Source organism: Rhinopithecus roxellana, chromosome 14 (assembly GCF_007565055.1).
Source record: "Rhinopithecus roxellana isolate Shanxi Qingling chromosome 14, ASM756505v1, whole genome shotgun sequence".
NCBI lineage: Eukaryota > Metazoa > Chordata > Mammalia > Primates > Cercopithecidae > Rhinopithecus > Rhinopithecus roxellana.
In genome coordinates this window covers 117,891,843-117,914,786 of record NC_044562.1, presented here as the reverse complement: position 1 = coordinate 117,914,786, position 22,944 = coordinate 117,891,843, and the positions used below count along the sequence as shown (strand labels likewise).

Here is a 22,944-nt window from a genome sequence, read left to right as displayed (position 1 = left end):
TCTCCCTCTCTGGGCATTGCTGGCTATGACTTTCCTGTGGACCAGCTAGCAAGGTTCCCCCTCTGCCAGCTTTGCCATGACAATAGGTCCTACTGAATGTGTGGGCTGTTTTCCTGGAAAGGAAAAGTATGGTGCTCTTTGACTGAGAGGATTCTTCCTTGCAATGCCCTAACATCCTTGGACAGTTAAGAAAATACAAAGGACTTTCCCTCTGCTGAGCCTGGAAGGGCTATTTTAGGTCCCACTGGCCTATATCCCTGTGGTGCTTACCCTCCTTATTTCTTGGAATCTATTCCCAGAAAAAATACAAGGAAGATGCTGAGAAGTCCATGTCATATTATGAGACTGTTTTGGACACCCCAGAGATGCAGAGAGTCCGGGAGAACCAAAAGAACTTCAGCCTTGTAAGTTTTTATTAAATGTAAGGCACAGCCCACAGGCACCTGGGGTGCTGAGGAAGATGCCTCTGGATATCCCAGGCCTGCAGTGGGGCTGTTGTGCAGCCCTCTACTACTCCCATCCTGCCCCAGGAAGTGTGCGCTCAATTCATCTCTGGGCTCACCTTATATCTTAATCCCAAATCACAGCATGAAAGACTCATCTGTTACTTCGTTGGTGGTGTAGGGGAGAAAATATAGTATCTTTTCCTCACCCATGGCAAGGTTCATGGCTAAAACTGTTGTAACAAAAGACAGATTAACAAGAGACACACATACAATTTATTTAATAAAAGCTTCAGAAATGACAACCCAAAGAAACAGGAAAATGTGTGTATTTTTAAGGATAGAGATGCAGAAGTGTGACTGGACAAAGGGGTATGATCCAATGGTAATAAACAGGTGATTGAGCAAGGCCTGTTTATTCAGATTCTCCTAGTATCTCTGTGTCTTTGGCTCCTTTCCTCTGGGTCTAGGGAGGACCCTTCTGGAAGGAGGAGCTTATTGCCTGCTTTAAGGTTATTGCCTGCAGATAATTATTATCTGCTTTAGGAAAAAACAGAGAAGGCCAGAAAAACCCTCCTGCTTCTGCTGTTTTTTCAAATGTCAAGGTGCCATATTTTGGGATAGTGTATCCTAAACCCTGTCAGTAGCTTCCTTTACTGAATGTGAACTATCACCGCTTTCCATTAGTGGTGACATCTATCTTTTTCAAAGTTAAATCTAAGCAAGAGATACTTAAACAAAAACAAACCCCTAGCTTTATATGCTTTTTAAAATTAGTTTCTCCACAAAATTCTTATCAAATAATTTCCCTTGGGCTACCAGACCATAATTATTGTGGCACAGACTTTTTTTTTTTTTTTTTAAAGATACAGGATTTTAATTTCCTTTACATAATATAGGACAAATAAAGAAAATAAAGCAATGTTGAAATCTTAACAAGATGTTTACTCTTTCTTCATAGCTCCAATACCAGTGTGACCTTAAAAACAGTAAAGGAAAAATTACAGTTGTTCAAGACACGCCAGAAATACTGCGTGTAAAAGAAAATCAAAAGAATTTCAGCTCGGTATATTTACTATTTATTTTGCATTTAATGCTAACCTGGTCGTTTCACTCTCCTCTTTAAAAATATACTAGCCTTATATTGATAGACAATTAACATCTAACCTCCTCAGTAATACTAGCAGTGATTTGCTAAAATCCCCCATACTTTGCTCCAAAATCCTCTCTCCAGAGACCATTTGAAATAACTTTATATCTGCTAACAAAGTAATTTTTATTTTTAAATTTTTAAATCCCAGAGCAGTAACATGTGTTGTCTTGCTTCAAGAAGATGGATTTCTTTTTGACATTGTGATTTCTTTTGTCATCTCTCCCCCAAATAACTGATTGACTTTGCATTTCTTTAATGGATTTTGTGTTACACATGGGAGGGTTTTGTTGTTAATCAACATTTCCTGGCTCTTCTCATCCTGTGTTAATATGGTACCACAATCTTAGAAGAAATCTTAAAATCTGGAAAATGATCCATGTTGTATATCTGGTCTGTCTCTGATACTGACATGGAAATGTCAGGCGCGATGCTCTGGCACTTGCCTGGGAACATCGTTTTCACAGAAGCCATGTGTCCTAGTCTTTCTCCAGGAACTGCTGGGTTTTCCTTTCTTCTGTGTAACACTGTCCTGATTCTCAATGCCCAGGTTTTATATAAAGAGGATGTCTCACCAGGAACGGCTATCGGAAAGACACCTGAGATGATGAGAGTGAAACAAACACAGGACCACATTAGCTCGGTAAAGATACAGAGGATGCATTTGTAATATTTTCTGCCTCCCTTTGGTAATTTACGATGACCTGCGAGTTGCACTCAAAGCCTCTGTCACCAGAAACAGCTTATATTGCTAAAATAGGTGTACCACCACCACACGGTATACACCAGTGGCTAGAGTCATTTCATACTCAGTGCAGTGCCTTGGCGGTTTTCATGAGGGAGAGATTACATCTGAAAAACGGAGAGGCTTGTGAGAAGGTAGAATCCGGTACAGCCAAAGAACCAACCTTCCTGGATATATGTATGTGAATCTGTTTGTCCTAGTCAAATGACCTGTTGGCCATAAAGACATCGGGATATACAGGAAACGGCTGTAGTCTAAATAGGGTTCCCCACCCCTGCCCCAAAGAGACAAGAGAGAGACAAAGTGTCCCTGTCCTCGGAATTGTTCTCCTCTTACCCAATATCAGAATGAGTTACCCAATACCAGAATGAGGTCCCATTCACACTAAGTATGAAGCTTGTGTTATTTACATTGTTGATTTTTTTAAATTTGGGGGTTACCAAAAACATGTACATGTTGGGAAGAGTAACTGTCCAGCATGTAATAATACCTCTCCCCATTTTTAAATCTGCAGGTGAAGTATAAGGAAGCAATAGGACAAGGAACTCCAATCCCTGACCTGCCTGAAGTGAAACGTGTGAAGCAGACGCAGAAGCACATTAGCTCGGTAGTGGCCATACTCTCAGATTGCATTTATGTGACTGGCTATCTCCCAATTGCTACCCTGGTGCTCTCTCATCCTTCTGCTTCCTATTAAGAGCTTCCATGCCTTGGGGATGTTGTGAATTCTCCCTTAGTCTTGATGTGGTCACTACAGGTTGCAAAGGTAGTTAAGAAACCTCTCTTCTCATCATCAAGGAGTAGAAGGGACTTGGCTTTCTTTTCCTACCTGTCACTGACTTGAAGCTCATGGACTGGGCTTCTTAATTATCATGCCATTCGTTTCCAAAGTAAAAGGTTTTGATGGTAGTAACAAGGTTATTGGGATGATCTCAAGTAATTTAACTAAAAGCATATACGTATAAACACAGAAGTAGTATAACATACTTTGGTTTTGTGTGTGTATATATATATATAATGTGTGTGTGTTATGTGTGACACATCATATGAATGATAGGATTCCCAGTGTCCAAAAAGACCCTGGGTAGACATGTGAAGTCTCTTCTCCCCTCCCTTTCAAGATTTCTTGTCCTGTATTCTTTGCTCTCTCCATCTTGTAAATGCAGTGGTGCAGGCTGTGATGGACCTACAATGGCATATTATACATTAAGCCTGTTCTCTCATGGGAATATCAGGCACCTGTGCAGTTTATTGCGGGGCGGGTGTCCCTGACACCTGAAATATCAGGTTAGCACATTTGTCCTGACCTTTTGTCAAGCAAGCCCTGGCTCTGCAACCCAACCCTTTCCCCATCCATAGGCAGATTCTAGGCAGGTGTTGGCTACTAGCAAGAGACTATGTGAAGTTTGGGAAATAGTTTATGGCCAATAAAAGGTGAGGACCTTGGTCTTGGGACTCCCCTAGTCAATGGAGGACTGAGCTCTCATTTGATTTTCTTTAAAAGATACTTGATATTTCTCTTGCAGGTTGTTCATATTATTTAGATCTCATTCCCTTCTCACTCCCTGCTTATATACTCTGGCTTCCTTGTGGTACAAATTTCATTTAGAGTTTTGTGTCCTCTAATATGGGTTGATAAAGCTAGCCCAGGCTCCTTTGTCACTTTGCATTACAACTTCTTGGTTTTCTTTAATTTTGCTTTGCACTGTTGTCCGTGATCAATTCTGCTGCTTTGTTGGGTGAAGAGTAAAGAAATGCAACTTTGTTACCAAGAAGGTAGATGTTCAAAGGTTCCTAGAAGTTTCCTTGCAAAACAAAGCTATCATGTCTAGCTTGTCACTGATTTTAAGAATTAAAATCTGGGTATGTTGCTCCCCACCCCATGCGCTAATACACCAGGGAATCCATCCATTTAAAAGAACCCATTCAGTCCTTTAGGCTGAAAACTTAATGTTAAGAGTTAAGGAGGCTCAGAAAGTGGAGGTTCCTTAATGTTTTCATTAAAATGCATAGTCCTTCGATACTACTACTAAAAAATATGGATTTCTCCCAATTCAGAAAACACTAGTTTACTTGATCCAGCAATTAGCAGTAAAAATTTCAAGTAAAGATGCTCTTCCTGAAAAATAAACCGATTAAACCATCTCATATCCAGGGACTAGGCTCCTACAGATTAGGAGCCAGCGAGGAACATTCATTAGGAGATATAAAACAGAGAATTCTCAATAAGCCTGAAGGAATAGAGTATCCTGTGATAAGAAAAGTTTAAACCAAGCAATCTATTCATTAAGTACAAGTCTACTGCAGGCCTACTATATTTAAGGCACCAATGCTAGATGCAACAAAATGGTTGATTTTTCTCATTGGTAAATTTACTATTATTTAATGCATTTTAGGCATGCACTAAGTGGTTATCGAAAATGTGTAATTTAGTGCCCAGTTTTCAAGGTAGTAAAATTTTTTACTACTTTGGAAAAGACAACATAAATATTTATGGAATTTTTCCCCCTGTTCCTTGAATGTTTTTGAGAGCTAGATTGTTTTTATGAGTTTCCCCCAAATAGCCCACATGTAGCTGCTATCTAAAGGATTTACAGTCATTTTACCTTTCCGGGTATTCTAATTATTTTCTACAGGTTATGTACAAAGAAAACTTGGGAACAGGCATTCCAACCACTGTGACTCCAGAGATTGAGAGAGTCAAACGCAATCAAGAGAACTTTAGCTCGGTATTTACAAATATATAAGACACTATTTCCCACAAAAAATTTACCACAATAACCATCTTTTTTAAAGAAAGTAACATCTTAACAATTCTGTGTGTGTGTGTGTTATGTATTATTACCTGACCAAAACCATGTTAATACAAAATGACTCACATTTCCGATTATACTTTAACATTTTCAGTGACTTGACTAGATTTGAAATACTGTAAGTACAATTAACAAGATTTCTCAGCGTTATACTTATATCCTATAACTTAATGCTTTCCATTGTACTTTTTCATTTCCACAATTAGCACTGTAGAGTTCACCATTAAAACTGTGAAAAAAGTAAAAACATTATCCTTACTAAATATTACTTACTAAAAAATTGTCTCCTCACATATAACCCTTCCCCCACTTCCTCCCTTCCTTACTCTCTGCTTGTTTTAAATGTCCTCTGGGTACTTTCTTGTATCTCACAGGTTTTGTACAAAGAAAATTTGGGGAAAGGAATCCCAACAGCTATCACTCCAGAGATGGAGAGAGTCAAACGCAATCAAGAGAACTTTAGCTCGGTATTTCTTAGGGGGCCAAAAAAAAAAAAAAAAAAAAAAAAAATCCCATAATTTTATTTAAAATAATAACACCTTACAAATGTAAAATTACTAAATTCATATAATGAAAATAATACCAAATATTACCTCAGTTTTCAACATGAATCTAATTTAGTATTTAGTTCTGGTGTGAAACTTTAACTGTGTTTTCTCTAAAACATAGATATTTATCACTTTCTTTAAAAACCTGTAATACTCTGTTTGCTTCCCCCATTCCTCCTTTAATAACAGTAGGTGTTTCTAACTGGTGTGACACAAGTCAAAAGTAAAATCTAACACCCTTTCAAAAGGACAATGTAAATTAGAATTTTATTTGTATTTATTGTGGCTGTTTGATGTATTCTTTGTTTTTGCAGCTTTTCCTTTTTTAAGTTTTTTTTTCGATGTTTAGATGTTTATTTATTTTCCGTAAGTTTTGGGGGTACAGGTGGTGTTTGGTTACATAAGTTCTTTAGTGGTGATTTGTGAGATTTTGGTGCACCATATCTGTAGTTTTTAATCCCTTGCCCCCTTTCCCACTCTTTTCTGTAAGTCCCCAAAGTCCATTGTATCATTCTTAGGCCTTTGCATCCTCATAGCTTAGCTCCCACATATCAGTGAGAATATATATTGTTTGGTTTTCCATTCCTGAGTTACTTCACTTACAATAGTCTCTAATCTCATTGGAGGTCACTGTGTTTGCAGTTTTTCTTAAAAGAATGTCATTCTTAAATATTTTCATTCAAAGACAACACAGCAATTCACAGTAAATATAATTTACTTGTCTTGGCTATTTTTTGTACGCTATGTAAGATACAAATAATTTTTCCTTTGGAACACTTTCAGTATATTGAAAGCTAATATTATTTAGCTTTCAACATTTATTCTTTATTTTGTTCCCCCAAACCTACTTCTCTCTTTTTCTCTCTCTTCTTTCTTTGGTTCCCTAATTTAATGTTACCAATAACTCACGGATATTAATTTCAATTAGTTTGAACGATATTTGATACTCCTGTCTTTGAGAAAAGGCCTACATAAGTCAAGCCATTCCTGCCAGCAGCCTAGCAGCTGTGTTTTTAACTGAAGTCTTTTAGAGACAGACATCCTGTGTGTGACTAAACGTCCAAAGGGGATCTATAGTTACTCTATTTTTAAAAGTTATTGAGGTACTTCATCATAAAAACAACAATAAAAATACTTTTAGGCTGTTTTTTTTTTAGGTTAAGTCTACCTAAAAGATGGGTCCAGGTTGATTTGTTTGTTGGTTTTGTGCACACAGATATTATACAAAGAGAACTTGAGCAAGGGGACTCCCCTACCTGTCACTCCTGAGATGGAGCGAGTCAAACTCAATCAAGAAAACTTTAGCTCGGTATTTGGGAGAAAGCTCTTTAACTCCTTATTAAAAAATAATAATTTCTATAAAACAGAACATCTCACTGTTCATCCCTTTATAATACTCAGTTTAACAAAATCTTTTTTTATAAATCACATCAACTGAATCCTTCTGTTTTCCAGATCTCCTACTCACCATTTGATTCTAACATTTTATACTTTCTATAATAGTCCCTTAAAACTTTTTCTTTCCTTCTCTTTTCACCTTTATGTTATTGTTGGGACTGTTGAAGTTAATTGATTTCTAGAAAAGAAAAACCAAACACTAAAGCTCTTATTTACTTGGAACTCTTTTTATCTGATGTTTCTGGGTTAGAAATGCAAGAAAAGATACTGGACTTGAAGCCACATGTAGAAATGGTGGCTCTTCCATGGCAACAGGGATCTTCTTAACATAGACCCTATTCAGATAAACAGTAGCACCAAGAAAGAAAATTGCTCCATATTGAAACCAAAAGAAATCTTATTTTGGGCCAGGCGCGGTGGCTCACATCTGTCATCTCAGCACTTTGGGAGGCTGAGGCAGGCAGATCGCTTGAGCCCAGGAGGTCAAGACCAGCCTAGGGAACATGGTGAAATTCCATCTCTGCTAAAAATAGAAAAAATTAGCCAAGCATGGTGGCACATGCCTGTAGTCCCAGCTACTTGGGAGGCTGAAGTGGGAGGATTGTCTGAGCCCTGGGAAGTCAAGGTTGCAGTGAGCTGTGATTGAGCCACTGTACTCTAGCCTAGGCAACAGGAGTGAGACCCTGTCTCAAAAAACAAAAAAAAAGAGAAATCTTATTTTGATACTTATGTAAAACAAGCCATTTCATGAATAGAAATCCAGGCCTTCTGATTTTTTTTTAAATATACAAATCAGATCATGAGCTTACATTTAATGTTATTTTCTCTTTTATTAATATTGTTGCTGAAAAGCTCTAACACACAAATTGCTATTTGTGTATTATATAATACACAACTCTGAAACTTCTATATCAAGACTTTAGGTTCACTTATACCTGTGATGGAGAATCAAATGTCATTAGGAAAATTTAGATGGATTTTTTTTCTGGGGAGCTGGAATTAACCCAAAATATTTTTAATTGTCAGTTTTAATATATTCTAAAAGTTTGACTCTTTGACATAATTAGATCAGTAACTTTCTTTGGTCCCACTGTCTTTTTGTTCTGTTTTGTTTTTAATTACTATTCACTAACAATACTTCAATTTAGTTAAATTTTCAATGTTAAGTTAATATGTCTTTTGGAATGTTATATTCATTGTTTTCCCTGTGGGCTATTATTATTATTATTCCTTTTATTGAAAGGCTTGCAACAATTTTCAAAATTATTTTCTAATTATTTTCTTCTATACTAGAGTAAGTATATTATTGTTTGTATCTACTTGAAACCTTAATGATCCTAATGATCCCGTACTTTTTTTAAAGTAACCATTTGTGTTAATTTTTACACAGATTGCATTTAGGCAAAATTGCCCAGTGGTGCATAAGCCTATTAGATACTGTGAAAAATAGACAATGCCATATATTGACTTTTAGACTTGACCATCTCTACAACTTGAATGTAATGACAAAGACCAAATTGTCATATTGCATAGATTTGGCCTGTTAAATATTTGTTAGAGCGTAAGACAAACACTTTTTGTAGAGAAAATAAATACTTGCTAATCTAACTTAAACAATTTTTCTATTGTACACTGAGTATTTTAGTGGTCTTAGAAAGTTATTTGTATTTTTTTTCTTAATTCCTGGCACAGGAAATATTTATATTCAAGTTGCAAAAAAAGATGAGTATCAAATACACTGATATTTCACTAAGGAAATACAAAACATGTTCTCACCCAGATCTGTGCCTGAACAGAGAGGCTGACTTGTTGAATTTGTCTTTTCTGTCTACGACGTCTATAGTTTTATACTAGGTTCCCCACAAGGTAGATGAAAGGGCTGTTTTGACTGCTCTTGTTTTTTCTGGATGCTTTCTTGTGTCATACAGGTGTTGTATAAAGAAAACGTTGGAAAAGGGATTCCAATCCCCATCACTCCAGAGATGGAGAGAGTCAAACACAATCAAGAAAACTTTAGTTCGGTATTTAAAAATAAAAAATCCCTTTAACTATTTTTTTAAAAAGTTTTAAAAAGATTAATGGCTAGATTTTAAAAATCTAATCAACTCATCCCAATAAAAAATTTGACCTCTCTTTTTCCCAACTTAATGCTGCAATTTCCTATGAATCAGTTTTCCCCATTTTGGCAAAACATTAACATAATCATTTAACTTAATAAAAAAAGTGTTATTATATTCCTGCTTTTACAAATGTAACATTCTCAGTGTCTAAGCATCCACATTTATACCGCTTTAGCAAATTGGATCTGAACCTAAAGCTTAAACAAATGTATTTTGCAAAGATCCGACTATGAGCCTCATTTCTTATTCTAACCTTTTCTATCTCTACTGTTATTTGTACAGATATTTTGAAGTTTCTTTTTAGCACCTTATCATTGCTCTCCATTTGCCTTAAACATCGTTGTTCTCAATATGTTCACCCAAACTAAAAATTAAATACTTTGACTTCTTTTGAAAGTGAACAAAAGAAGAGTTGTGTGGATGTGTCTCCATATATACAATGTTTGTAAAACCCAAATATCCTTATGTGACTTATTAATAGCATTTTCAAATCAAAAATAACTTCCTTGGTTTTATTTCCGTCTCTTGCTTGTTTCTATTTTTTTCCCTCCTTTGTAACAAGCTGGGAAAGACTAATTGCTCTCTTTCATGGTTGCTCAGAGCTGCAGAGATTAGTTCAAACAATGAAAATAACGAACTTTCTTTTCATATTTCTTAGTTTTTGCTGCTTTTTCCTGCATTCCTTTGCTTTTGAAGATGTATTTAGGCTCAAACAGTTTGAGTCTAAAATCTTCTGGTATTTATCTTCCTCTAACTCACTCTCTTCCTCCCTCCCTTCCCACTCCTAACTGCTCCAAAGCAGGGAGAAATGGACTGATTGCTCTTTTTGTTCTGGATGCTTTCTCATCATACAGGTGCTATACAAAGAAAACCTGGGGACAGGAATTCCAATCCCCATCACTCCTGAGATGCAGAGAGTCAAACACAATCAAGAAAACCTTAGCTCGGTATTTTGGAAAGGGGAAAAAATGCCACTTAACTTCAGAATTAAACTGATCTTTATGTTTATTTTTGTTTTAAACCCAATTTCCCTTCCTTTGCTTCTAATATATCTTATATTACAAAAGGATATACTTTCCCATTTCTATAATACAGTTAATGTCAATTTTTTACTTCATCTGATATTTACAAACATGTTTTAAAAATAATGAATGTTTCCGTTTGTGTGGATAACAACACCGAGTTCTAACGGTCTCAAATCCTCATGTGATTGTTTAGGAGGCACCATACTCACAAAAACGAAAAAAAAAATTAACATGGATAACTCTGACAGCCTTTTCCCAGCAGCTGAGGTCCCTGCTTCTCTAGAGGATGCAGATTCCCCATCTCAACAACGGCTTCCACTAAAGTAGTCGGTAGCCTTTTGTCAGCATATAACTTCTGGTTCCTTGGATGACTCTTTTTTCCTCACCCTTAAAACGTCCCAAGAAATGAAATGTTACCCATGGTTGTTTTTCTGGATGCTTTCTCATTGCACAGGTGTTATACAAAGAAAACATGGGCAAGGGAACCCCTTTACCCGTCACTCCCGAGATGGAGAGAGTCAAACACAATCAAGAAAATATTAGCTCGGTACTTTGGCAAGAAAAGAAAAAAACTACTTATTTAATGATATTGAAAACTTTCTTGATTTAAAATAATACATATTAACCCTACTTTTTAAAGACAACTTAAATTTTGTGAATTTCTTCAGTGAATTTATCCTTTTTTCCTTTGGGCTACTTCCAGCCTAACACCATTCCCATTTCTATAATACAGTTAATTTCAACTTTTTATTTCATCTGATATTTTCAATCATTTTTTAAAAATAATGAGTTTTTCCGTTTGTGTGGATAACAACACTGAGTTCTAACAGTCTCAAATCCTCATGTGATTGTTTGGGAGGCACCGTACTCACAAAAATGAAAAAAACAATAACATGGGTAACTCGGACAGCCTTTCCCCAGCAGCTGAGGTCCCTGCTTCTGTAGAGGGTGCAGATTCCCCGTCCCAATAATGGCTTCCACTAAAGTAGTTGGTGGCATTTTGTTAGCATATAACTTCTGGCTCCTTGGACACTGTGTTTTTTCTTAACAAGGAAGTTGACCTTACCCTTACAACCTCTCAACAAATGAAATGTTTCTCATGGTTGTTTTTCTGGATGCTTTCTCATTGCACAGGTGTTATACAAAGAAAACATGGGCAAGGGAACCCCTTTACCTGTCACTCCCGAGATGGAGAGAGTCAAACACAATCAAGAAAATATTAGCTCGGTACTTTGGCAAGAAAAGAAAAAAAACTACTTACCAATTTTAAAAACTACTTTCATGATTTAAAATAATACATATTAATCCTACCTTTTAAAGACAACTTAAATTTTGTGTATTTCTTTAGCAAATTTATCCTTTTTTCCTTTGGGCTACTTCTAGCCTAACACCATTTCCATAATACAGTTAATTTCGATTTTTTATTTCATCTGATACTTTCAATCATTTTTTTAAAATAATGAGTTTTTCCGTTTGTGTGAATAATAACACTGAGTTCTAACAGTCTCAAATCCTCATGTGATTGTTTGGGAGGCACCGTGCTCACAAAAATGGAAAAAACAAAAATAACATGGGTAACTGACAGCCTTTCTCCAGCAGCTGAGGTCCCTGCTTCTGTAGAGGGTGCAGATTCCCCGTCCCAACAATGGCTTTCACTAAAGTAGTTGGTGGCATTTTGTTAGCATATAACTTCTGGTTCCTTGGACACAGTTTTTTTTCTTAACAAGGAAGTTGACCTTACCCTTAAAACCTCTCAACAAATGAAATGTTTCTCATGGTTGTTTTTCTGGATGCTTTCTCATTGCACAGGTGTTATACAAAGAAAACATGGGCAAGGGAACCCCTTTACCTGTCACTCCTGAGATGGAGAGAGTCAAACACAATCAAGAAAATATTAGCTCGGTACTTTGGCAAGAAAAGAAAAAAAACTACTTACTGATTTTAGAAACTACTTTCATGATTTAAAATAATACATATTAATCCTACCTTTTAAAGACAACTTAAATTTTGTGAATTTCTTTAGCAAATTTATCCTTTTTTCCTTTGGGCTACTTCTAGCCTAACCCCATAACAAGGTTGCTTTAATCCATAAAGTTCTAATATCAAGAAGTAACAGATTTTCCAATAAAATATCCTTTTGCTTCTCTCTCTCCAAACTTACTCTCTATCCACTATCCCCAAGGTCTCTTTGTTTTAGATATGCTTGAAATGTAGGATGGGTACATGTGGGGTGGTAGAGTAGGTCCAACGGGGCTTTCTTGAATATGATTTTGTTGTATTTTTGTGTCAATGACATCAGGTTCTAATTTACCCTGTCAGATTTGAACAAAGAGACCTTGGGGAAAACAATCCCTGATCCCCTCCTTTATGAATAATGATACAAATTATGATCCAATAGTAGTTTTGGCAATTATCAATTTACTTAAAAATGAAAGTGTCACCAGAATGGCTTTTTGTTTTACCAATTTTCGTTTTTTGTTGTTGTTCTTCAGTTTTACTGTAGTCTTTAACTGCAAACTTTAGTAAACCATTTCCTGTAAGCTTGTGCTCTATGACATACATGGTTGTAAATTATCCAGGGATTGAGGTTTGCCTGGGAGTCCCAGCAAAGACTACAGCTTTCAGTAGCAAATAACCTGTGGTCTCCACATTTCCACTGTCTGTAGGTTTCTCCAGTACTTGAGTGCAGTGCTTCCAAAACATTAGCATGCATCAGAATAACCTGGAGGGTTTGTGAAGCCAGATTGCTGGGTCCTGCTCTAGTTTCTCATTCTGTAGGTCTGTTATAGAGGGGGCCAGAAAATTTGCATTTTTAACAAGTTCTCAATACTGACCTTGCTGTGCAAGACCCCACTTTGAGAACCACTATTTCAACAGAATGCTTCCTCTTGAATGTCATTTCCTAAATCTCCCATGTTTCCAAGAATGACACTGAGGGGGAGATACCGAGGTTGAGGATTTATCACTATGTGTTACATGTTTCTCATTTTCTATTGATTTACCATGACAGGGATATAAGAGCCAAAAACCTTATTCTTTAATAAGCTTGATGTTGCATGAAACTAAAGTAAGAGGCAGAGTATAGAGGATAGCAAAGAAAAAGGGGGTAGGGGAAACCCTTTGCTTTGTCTGAGGGCCTGCAGTTTTACTGATACGTCTATGAGAGTTTAAGTGCTGCAAAACAGTTCAGTAAAGAAGCTGCTGTGGCTCACGCCTGTAATCACAGCACTTTGGGAGGCCGCGGTGGGAGGATCACAAGGTCAGGAGTTCAAGACCAGTATGACCAACATGGTGAAACCCCGTCTCTACTAAAAAATACAAACATTAGCCGGGCATGGTGGTATACGTCTGTAATCCCAGCTACTCAGGAGGCGGAGGCAGGAGAATTTGTTTGAACCCGGGAAGCGGAGGTTGCAGTGAGCAGACATCATGCCACTGCACTCCAGCCTGGGTGACAGAGCGAGACTCTGTCTAAAATAAAACAAAACAGCTGACATTAGGAGCAGCCTCAACCTTCTCAGTGTGATTGAAGTTCATGCCTGTAACTCCTGTTGAGATCATCTCTCAGGGGCTTGACATTCAGAGACTAGTGGTTAAATGATGGTGGTTTCGCATCCTTTTGAGGAACACCACAGGTCTCTCTTGTAGTCTTCAAGGGTTTCAGGGCAGGGGCCTATCCTGGAAACGTTGTATCTTGCTGTAACTACACTTAACTTCCTTGGGAAACATACTGCTTTCCATCTAACCTAATTGCCCAAATAGTTTGGGGCCCTAAAGATAATCAAAAGTTATCTGTACCATTTCCTTTTTTGGTAACTGTAACTCTTTTTCTTTTTGGCTTTTTGGATCCATTGGATTCACATAGGTTTTGTACAAAGAAAATGTGGGGAAAGCCACCCCAACCCCTGTCACTCCTGAGATGCAGAGAGTCAAACGCAATCAAGAAAACATTAGCTCGGTATTGTGTTGAGAAATAAAAGTGCTTTTAATTTCGCAAAATAACTCCTGCAGTTTGGCCTGCTCCTAACCCTGTCCCAGGTTAAAAACAAAATGCCAGTTACATTTGCATCTGCTGTAAATATCACACTACATTTACTGTAGCCATTAACTATTTTTAAGCTTTCTTCTTGAGAGGTGTTCTCACTAATAGTAATAGATTAAACATAGCGTTTCCCCCCAACTTGCAATATAATTAATAGTGATTATTACTTCGTAGTGACTTTCGGGCACAACTTTGTATCTCACAGGTGTTATACAAAGAGAACTTGGGGAAAGCAACCCCCACACCTTTTACTCCTGAGCTGGAAAGAGTGAAACGCAATCAAGAAAACTTTAGCTCGGTATTTTAGAAAGGAAAAATAAATCCTTAAAATTTTAACAGCCCTGGCAAACATGGTTATACCACTAATTTATCTTACGGTTTTTCTAAAACTTTTGTGTATCTTTAAAAATTCTTCCTTGTCCACTTAAACAACAAACCAACCCCACGAGGTCACAGTGATTTTACTTAACTTTTGCTTCCTACCATAACATTTTAATGGCTTTACCTTCAGTGTGATATAACTGAGCCATAACACCAGCTAAATGATTTTCAGACCTGGTTTTCTGCTGTCTGATGCCTGGATGCTCTTTTGGCTTCCCTAGGTATTGTACAAAGAGAACATGGGAAAAGCAACTCCGACACCTGTTACTCCAGAGATGGAGAGAGCTAAGCGCAACCAAGAAAACATTAGCTCGGTATTTTCTAGGACTAAAGAGAAATAGTGCAACAACTTGGAAAATAACATTTTAACATCATAAAAACACGCATTTCTCATTCAACTGAAAAACACTAAAATGTTAAAGGAGAGAAAAATGCAACATCTTGGAAAGTAACGTTTTTAACACCATAAAAATTTGCACTTATTCCACTGAAAATTTACACTAAAATTGACATTAACTGTGCTTTTACATTCCAAACCATCATACTAAACATGATAATTGCCAATGTTTTCCTTCCCCCTTATACTTTACTTGAGGTAGTTCTACATAACCAACTATAACAAATTTACTTCCTAACATCCTCAATCTTCTGCTCTCCTATAGTTTTAAGATACTTTATGACATGGGTAATACTCTGAAATGAATGCCTTCTTTGTATATATTTTGGGGTTTTAGTGTCTGGAGGACTTTGATTTCTATATTAGCATACTGGTTTATGAAGTCTGGACATAACCTAAGGAAAATAATCACTTGCTTTAAAGGACAGTTCTTTCAAATTCCCTTCAATATCAGATTTAGAGTCAAATACCATAGAATATGTTGATGCTGTAATTCCTAGCAAATTTCAAGAGGTCACTTTCTTTTCAAAATTATACTGTGCACCTTCTTTGAAAATGAGTTTCATTTTCAAAGTCAAAACAAGTCCTTTCTCTTCTGCTGCGGGCACTCCTGGTCCCCAGATTAGCCTGTTCCAAAACTGGTCATGTGTCTCACTGGGCCCCTTCAGTTGACCCAAGTGTCCCTCACCAACTCCTTCCATCTCTATCTGCTGGAAAGGCTTTGAGGTTTCAGATTTAGGACAGCACCACTCATTCATGGTCTCTCCTCGATCAGGTTCTTTATTCTGATAGCTTCCGGAAACAAATACAAGGCAAAGCTGCCTATGTATTGGATACCCCCGAGATGAGACGGGTGAGGGAGACCCAACGGCACATCTCAACGGTGAGTCGGGAATTCTTTAGGATTGGCTGGCTGCCTGTCAGAATGTGTAAAAAGGGATATATGGTCACACCATCATATTTTCATAAAGCAAATTCGTGACATTTCAGGTGAAATATCATGAAGACTTTGAGAAACACAAGGGCTGCTTCACACCAGTGGTGACAGATCCTATCACTGAACGAGTAAAGAAGAACATGCAGGACTTCAGTGACATTAACTACCGAGGTATTCAGAGGAAAGTGGTAGAAATGGAACAAAAACGGAATGACCAAGATCAGGAGACTATTACAGGTAACTGAGCCTGGGTTGGGGGAGCGGATTAACTTTAAGTTACCTGCCTCTACCCACTTTAAGTGAGCGGGTAGAAGAACTAAAGTGACATTATCTACATCAAGTCAAAATATAAAGGACTTCAATCTGTTTTTTTTAGGGGTGCAAGAAAGCTCCTATTATCTCAGTTTACAAAGCTGGTATCTCTTCTACCTTATCTTTGTTCTCCTCTGAGGAGAAGACATGACCCAGAATCTAAGCTGGAATAAGTGTGATTCAATCCTCTGGTGGTTGTTAAAATTCATGCCTTGGTTTTCAAGTTATTGGAAAAGTCCAAACACACTTGTTCTGATCACTGGTTTCCCTTTCAGGTTTACGTGTCTGGCGTACTAATCCTGGTTCGGTTTTTGACTATGACCCAGCAGAAGACAACATCCAGTCCCGAAGCTTACACATGATTAATGGTGTGTTACGCTGAAAAAGGCTTACAACATAAACATCACCATTTAGTATGCTAGAGTCAATGACTTTTATTTGGGCTCTGAAGTTCCTTCCTTCCAGGGTTTTCCGTTTTCTGAGCTGCCCATTTGGCATAAAAATACCTTGTTAACTAGTGAGCAAAACTTATTTTCTAGACAAGTTCAAGTTAGAAAAAATTTTGTTTCACCACCTCAGTGCATGTTTCCTTCAGGCCCATTATTATCATTTCTAATTTTTTTCCAAAGAAAAAACAGTAGTAAATCTTTCTATTGGAGACGTAATGAAAATACACAGGCAAAGGGAAGAGAAAGGATTTGAACTTTAGGAATTTCCTGAGCTCTATTGCATCAAGGAAGATTATTCATTACACAAAGCAGGCTGCACAACTTTATGTCTTCTATTCATGTTAAAAAGTAGAATACTAGCCTGGAAAACAGAATGAGACCCCCTTCTCTACAAACAATAAAAAAAAAAATTAGCCGCGAGTGGTGGTGTACACCTGTAGTACCAGCTGTTCAGGGGGCTGAGGTGGGAAGATAGCTTGAGCCTAGGAGGTTGAAGCTGCAGTGAGCTGTGATTGTACCACTGCCCTTCAGCCTGAGCAACAGAGACCCCATCTCAAAAAAAAAAAAATTTTTTTTTTTTTTTTTTTTTTTTTTTTTTTTTTTTTTTTTTTGAGACGGAGTCTTGCTCTGCCACCAAGGCTGGAGTGCAGTGGCCGGCTCTCAGCTCACTGCAAGCTCCGCCTCCCGGGTTCACGCCATTCTCCTGTCTCAGCCTCCCGAGTAGTTGGGACTACAGGCGCCCGCCTCGTCGCCCGGCTAGTTTTTTGTATTTTTTAGTAGAGACGGGGTTTCACCGTGTTAGCCAGGATGGTCTCGATCTCCTGACCTCGTGATCCGCCCGTCTCGGCCTCCCAAAGTGCTGGGATTACAGGCTTGAGCCACCGCGCCCGGCCAAAAAAAAAAAAAAATTTAAAAAGTAGAATATTAAGTAGAGACAGTCCTCAAGGGATTTGTACTCCAGTTTTCTGATGAAAACAGAAGTAAATCCATGGTTGCATTCTGACACGTGCAATTTTAAATGTCTGCCCATGGTATTTTAGGAACACAGAGAAAGACTAAATTGATTTGCAGTTAGGGAAGACTTTCTGGAGAAGTTAAAGATGGAGTCTGAATGTGAATATTACTATCGATTCATTTTGGTGAGCCAGGAAAACTGGCAGGGCAGAGGGGAGATGTTACAAATAGACTCTTGGATTTGAAACCTGGCTATATGACTTAACTGTTCCATGACCTTTGGTCATTTACTTAAGCTCTCATCTGTAAAAATAAGAAAGACAAACCTACATCAGAATAACTGAGGGCCTGACCCACGGGAAACTACTTAAAACCATGCTTGGCAAAGATAACAATAACTGAGATTCAATAACTGTTAGGCATTACTAACATAGAAATTTTTGCTACATCTCTCCCAGTCCAAGCTCAGCGCCGCAGCCGGGAGCAGTCACGATCTGCCAGTGCACTGAGCATCAGTGGGGGTGAGGAGAAGTCTGAGCATTCAGAAGCGCCAGACCACCACCTTTCAACTTACAGCGACGGGGGTGTCTTTGCAGTCTCAACAGGTACAAGTGCATGGCGCTGACTTTGGCAGTCCCACCCAACCAGCTCATTGGTGGTTACTGTAAGAGATGCTTTGAGTAAAAAAATAAATTTAAAAAATGTTGATCCTTTCTTTTAATGAGACAAGACTAGAATTGTGGAGGGTTGCATGAAGGTAGATGTTTCATTTTCCCTGATTTCTCTTTTTGAAAATCGTTCTAAGTTGGGGGGGAAAAGACATCACTCAGCTGCTAAACACAGATTAAAGGATACGTAGCCATTTTTCTTCTTACAAAGAATTTCCCCCCTTCTTTTCAGCTTACAAACATGCAAAAACCACAGAGCTCCCACAACAACGATCATCTTCAGTTGGTACCCAACAGACAACGGTATCTTCCATCCCATCTCATCCATCTACTGCTGGAGTAAGTGAATAATAACTCACTTAAGTAAATTATTCTTAATTTTTGATATGTGCAAACATGAGTGTAAGTATTAGGTATTATGGTCTTTTTTTTTTTGTAACCCAACCTTCTATTTTATATAATGCTCTTTTATTACATGTTTCATATTAATGATAATATCAAAAAACTTTCATTATCAAACTCAAATTAATGAAAAGCATTATTCAATGATCTTTTTTAAAAAAAACCCAAACCTAGAGCAAAAGCATCAGTTTTGGCTCATTGGTCTCACCTACTATCTTAAACATTTGCTGCTTGGAATCATTTATAGCTTGGGCATAGTGAATCATGCCTATATTGCCAGCTTTGGGAGCATAACACTTTAGGACTGATATGAACAATCTTTGTATGAAGACAACTGTCTTTACTAAATGATATACAAGGTCTAGATAAGTGTTAGACCTATTACATTTAAGGAAGGGAATATTGTAAAGTTCTAATTTTCCCTGAAATAAACCAATGCATTCATTTCCAATATAAATCCCAATAGCATTTAAAAAAACTGTGCTAATCCTAAAATTTGAAAGAGATGCAAGAATAATCAAGTAAAATTTGAAAATGATAATACTTAAGGACTCAACTAAAAAAGAGCAAAACATACTATAAAGCTATTAAAATTAAATATAGATTTAGCATGGCAATAGATATAAAAATAGATGAAGTCCAGAAACAGACCCTAAAAGAATTATAAATCAGCAGGAAAGGGGTAAGTTATTTAATTACATGATCTGAGGTAACCAGTTATCTGTTTAGTAAAATAATAAAATTAGATACCCATCTCAAAGCATAAACTGTAGCTGTACCAAAGATTTAGATGTAAAATACAAAATTGTAGAAGTAAAAAGAATAGTGGAGAATTTTTTTTTTTTTTTAGAGACAGGGTCTCACTCTATCACCCAGGCTGGAGTGCAGTGGCACGATCACAGCTCACTGCAGTCTCGACTTCATGGACTTAAGCAATCCCCCAGCCTCAGCCTCCAGAATAGCTAGGATGATAGGCATGTATGCTATGCCAGGCCAATTTTTTTTTTTTTTTTTTGGTAGAGGCTCATTATGTTGCCCAGACTGGTCTCGAACTCCTGGGCTCAAGCCCTCTGCCTGCTTTGGCCTCCCAAAATGCTGGGATTACAGCCATCAGCCACTCAGCCCAGCCACAATAATTTTAAAATATAATGGGGAAAGCCTTCCTAGGCAAATTCCAAAGTCTAGAAGTATAAAAGCCTGGCCAATTTGATCATAAAATTTTAAATGTTTCCATAACAAATACAAACATGTCAGACTGGGAGAAAACATTTACAGAATACATAACAAAAATATTAATATTGAAAAAGAATAAAGCACTCTAAAATTCACTAATAATTCCCCTCACCCTCAAAATAGGATTTGGAAGACTAAGAATAGGTAATTTATGGCAAAATAAATAAAAATGGCCAACAAAAAAAGATGTTCACCATGACTAGCAACCAGGAATATAAAAATAAAAGTGCTAGTAACCAGGAATATAAAAAGTAATAAAGTATATAATACAAAGTATCCAATTGAATCAAATATGATCATATTGTATCATATTCAAACATTTTAATAGCAAACTTTAAAAATTAGGACAGGAATGGTGGCTCACGCCTGTAATTCCAGCACTTTAGGAGGCTGGGGTAGGACTCAAACTACTTGAGTCCAGGAGTTTAAGACCAGCCTAAGCAACAAGGCAAAACCCCATCTCTATTTGTAAAATTATTTATATATATATATATATATGTAAGTTTAAACACATATAACATTTGACCTAAAACTTTCACCTTTAAAAGCTTTTTTCTTCAGAAATAATTTGCCCAAAGATAAATGCTAAGATGCTCATTATAGCGTAAGAAAAAATGGTAACAACTAAATGTCCAGAAAAATGAAAATGGCTGAATAATTCGTGATATTACTAAAATGTGAAATTCTCTGCAGCAGTCAAAAAGGGTAAGACACAGATATATTTATATGGAAAGACTTCCAAGCTATATTAAATGGAAAGAACAAATCACAGTATTATTTATAGTAATGTTCCACTTATGCAAAGGGGAAAGGAAATCTATTTGTGAATTTGAATATATGCATGTGTATTTCAGAATGCAAAAAAAACCCATATAGGTTATATCCAAAACTACTAACCAGTGGCTGCTCCTAGGAAGAAACTTTTGATATTATCAATTATTATATACCTCCAAATTATTACAATTTTAACACTGTGGAGGATAGCTTTGAGAAACTTTTACACTGGTATGCTCCCAAATTCCCAGAGTGAAAGATGACATGCAATAGTGCTATGGGTTTTCAAATTCTTCTCTAAAATACAAGACTGACCTCTTCAAAAGGTAGGAAAAGGCCATAAATAAAAGTAGCAGCATATTCTCTTTTCTGTCAGTACATACACACACACGTTCGCGCACACACAATTTTATGGATACATAACTTAGTATGAAGTTCATACTTTAAAGTGTACAATTCAATTTTTTTTTTTTAGTTTTTTTCAACCATCACCATAATCTAATTTTAGAATGTTTTCATCACCATAAAAAAAACTGTATATTCAGAACTCTTCTGGTGAATTAAAAACAAACAAACAAATGCTGGTGCCCACTGGCATTCATTCTTCATCCCCAACTTATCCCTTTCTGCTCCATCCAATCCCAGGTATCCATTTCCTGTCACTATATTATTTGGCTACCCAAGACATTTCATATAAATAAAACCATACATATACTGACTTTGGTGCATGGCTTCCTTTACTTTTGAAGTTCATCCATGTTGTATCATGTATTAGTACTTTATTCTTGTTACTACCCAATAATAGATCTGTATGGATATACTACGTCTTGCTTATGCATTCATCAGTTAGTGGGCATTTAAGTTATTTCCACTTTTTGACTATTAAGAGTAATGCTGCTATGGACATGGATGTACAAATTATTGTGCAGACCTATGTCTTCATTCTTCTTGGGTATACACCTAGGAGTGGAATCTGCTGGGCCATAGGGTAATGCTGTATTTAACATGTGGTAACTGCCAAATTCTTTTCCAAGGTGGCTGCACTCTTTTTCCACTCCCACAGTGGTTTATGAAGGACCTAATTTCTCCACATCCCCTCTAACAAACATCTGTTACTGTCTGTCTTTTTTATTATCACCATTCTGGCATGTGTGAAGGGGTATCTCATTGTGGTTTTAATAATTTGCATTTTCTAGATGACTAATTTTGAGCATCCTTTTGTGTACTTTTTGGCTATTTGTCTATCTTTTTTGGAGAAATGTCTATTCATATCCTTTGCCTCTTTTGGTGGGGGAAGTCATCGAGTTGTAGGAGTTCTTCATATGTTCTGGATATTGTTTATCAGATATATGATTTGCAAGTATTTCCTATTTTGTGGGTTCCTTTTACTTTGTTGATGGTTGCACATTCTCTTTTGTTCAACTTAAGTTTGTGCAGTCCTGAGAGATCTTACAAATAGATGTGTGCTAACTGTTGCAAATCCAACATATAATATTTCCCCTTTTTCCATCCCCACGAATAGAAAATCTTCCGTGCCATGTATGACTATATGGCTGCTGATGCAGATGAGGTGTCTTTCAAGGATGGAGATGCCATCATAAATGTTCAAGCTATTGATGAAGGTTGGATGTATGGCACTGTGCAGAGGACTGGCAGGACCGGAATGCTCCCAGCCAACTACGTTGAAGCTATTTAGGCATTTCAAAGCATCACACTTGTCTGCAGGACCTACAGATCCTGCTAGACTCTCCACTGTTACCTAAGTTCTCAAGCTGCCTATGGTTTTTCTGTGTCAATGTGATTTATGGTAGTACCATCCTTTCACCTTTGGGTTTTAAAATAAATTGCAGAATAGACATTGTAAAAGCTTCTGCAATATTATTTCTGTGCCTAGAGTCTTTCTCCATTATAAACATGTTTTAACATTATTTCTTTTCTAAAACAGGGATTTTGAATATGCCAAACACATTAAAGGAAAAATAGCAGAGATGTTCACTTTTTCCTTGCTTACTGATTGAAAATGCTTATTATTCAGTTCTGAAATTATAAACTTACAATCAATACAAACTAGCAGCTAATAAAACCTCTAAATCTGCTACACTCTGGATGGAATGAGCATTATTTTTAATGGTTTTAATATCTATAAAAATTCA

The 22,944-nt window shown here is 37.0% G+C and overlaps 2 protein-coding genes across 27 annotated transcripts in view; one reads left to right on the top strand and one right to left on the bottom strand.

Annotated features, from left to right (window-relative positions):
* NEB (nebulin) overlaps positions 1 to 22,887 on the top strand; it is a 232,162-nt gene extending 209,275 nt beyond the window's left edge. For 4 of the 25 annotated variants that reach the window (XM_030916035.1, XM_030916012.1, XM_030916011.1 and 1 more), the window contains 21 exons: positions 300 to 404; positions 1,405 to 1,509; positions 2,144 to 2,236; positions 2,853 to 2,945; positions 4,975 to 5,067; positions 5,526 to 5,618; positions 6,916 to 7,008; positions 9,026 to 9,118; positions 10,072 to 10,164; positions 10,697 to 10,789; positions 11,377 to 11,469; positions 12,052 to 12,144; positions 14,108 to 14,200; positions 14,490 to 14,582; positions 14,887 to 14,979; positions 15,838 to 15,945; positions 16,053 to 16,236; positions 16,587 to 16,679; positions 18,173 to 18,319; positions 18,615 to 18,721; positions 22,314 to 22,887. In XM_030916035.1, the coding sequence (XP_030771895.1) occupies positions 300 to 404; positions 1,405 to 1,509; positions 2,144 to 2,236; positions 2,853 to 2,945; positions 4,975 to 5,067; positions 5,526 to 5,618; positions 6,916 to 7,008; positions 9,026 to 9,118; positions 10,072 to 10,164; positions 10,697 to 10,789; positions 11,377 to 11,469; positions 12,052 to 12,144; positions 14,108 to 14,200; positions 14,490 to 14,582; positions 14,887 to 14,979; positions 15,838 to 15,945; positions 16,053 to 16,236; positions 16,587 to 16,679; positions 18,173 to 18,319; positions 18,615 to 18,721; positions 22,314 to 22,487 (2,232 nt within the window). In that variant the 3' untranslated portion in view covers positions 22,488 to 22,887. The remainder of the gene's footprint in view (positions 1 to 299; positions 405 to 1,404; positions 1,510 to 2,143; positions 2,237 to 2,852; positions 2,946 to 4,974; positions 5,068 to 5,525; positions 5,619 to 6,915; positions 7,009 to 9,025; positions 9,119 to 10,071; positions 10,165 to 10,696; positions 10,790 to 11,376; positions 11,470 to 12,051; positions 12,145 to 14,107; positions 14,201 to 14,489; positions 14,583 to 14,886; positions 14,980 to 15,837; positions 15,946 to 16,052; positions 16,237 to 16,586; positions 16,680 to 18,172; positions 18,320 to 18,614; positions 18,722 to 22,313) is intronic. The other 21 variants (XM_030916016.1, XM_030916014.1, XM_030916015.1 and 18 more) reach the window with 21 other exon arrangements.
* The window catches only part of RIF1 (replication timing regulatory factor 1), a 128,341-nt gene that overhangs the window by 33,145 nt on the left and 72,252 nt on the right, over positions 1 to 22,944 (bottom strand). The window contains exon 38 of one of the 2 annotated variants that reach the window (XR_004053085.1): positions 1,368 to 2,192. The exons of the other annotated variant lie outside the window; for it this stretch is intronic. The gene's annotated coding sequence lies outside the window, so the exon portion shown is untranslated. Of the gene's footprint in view, positions 1 to 1,367; positions 2,193 to 22,944 lie in introns of those variants that run through there. 2 annotated transcript variants of the gene reach the window in all.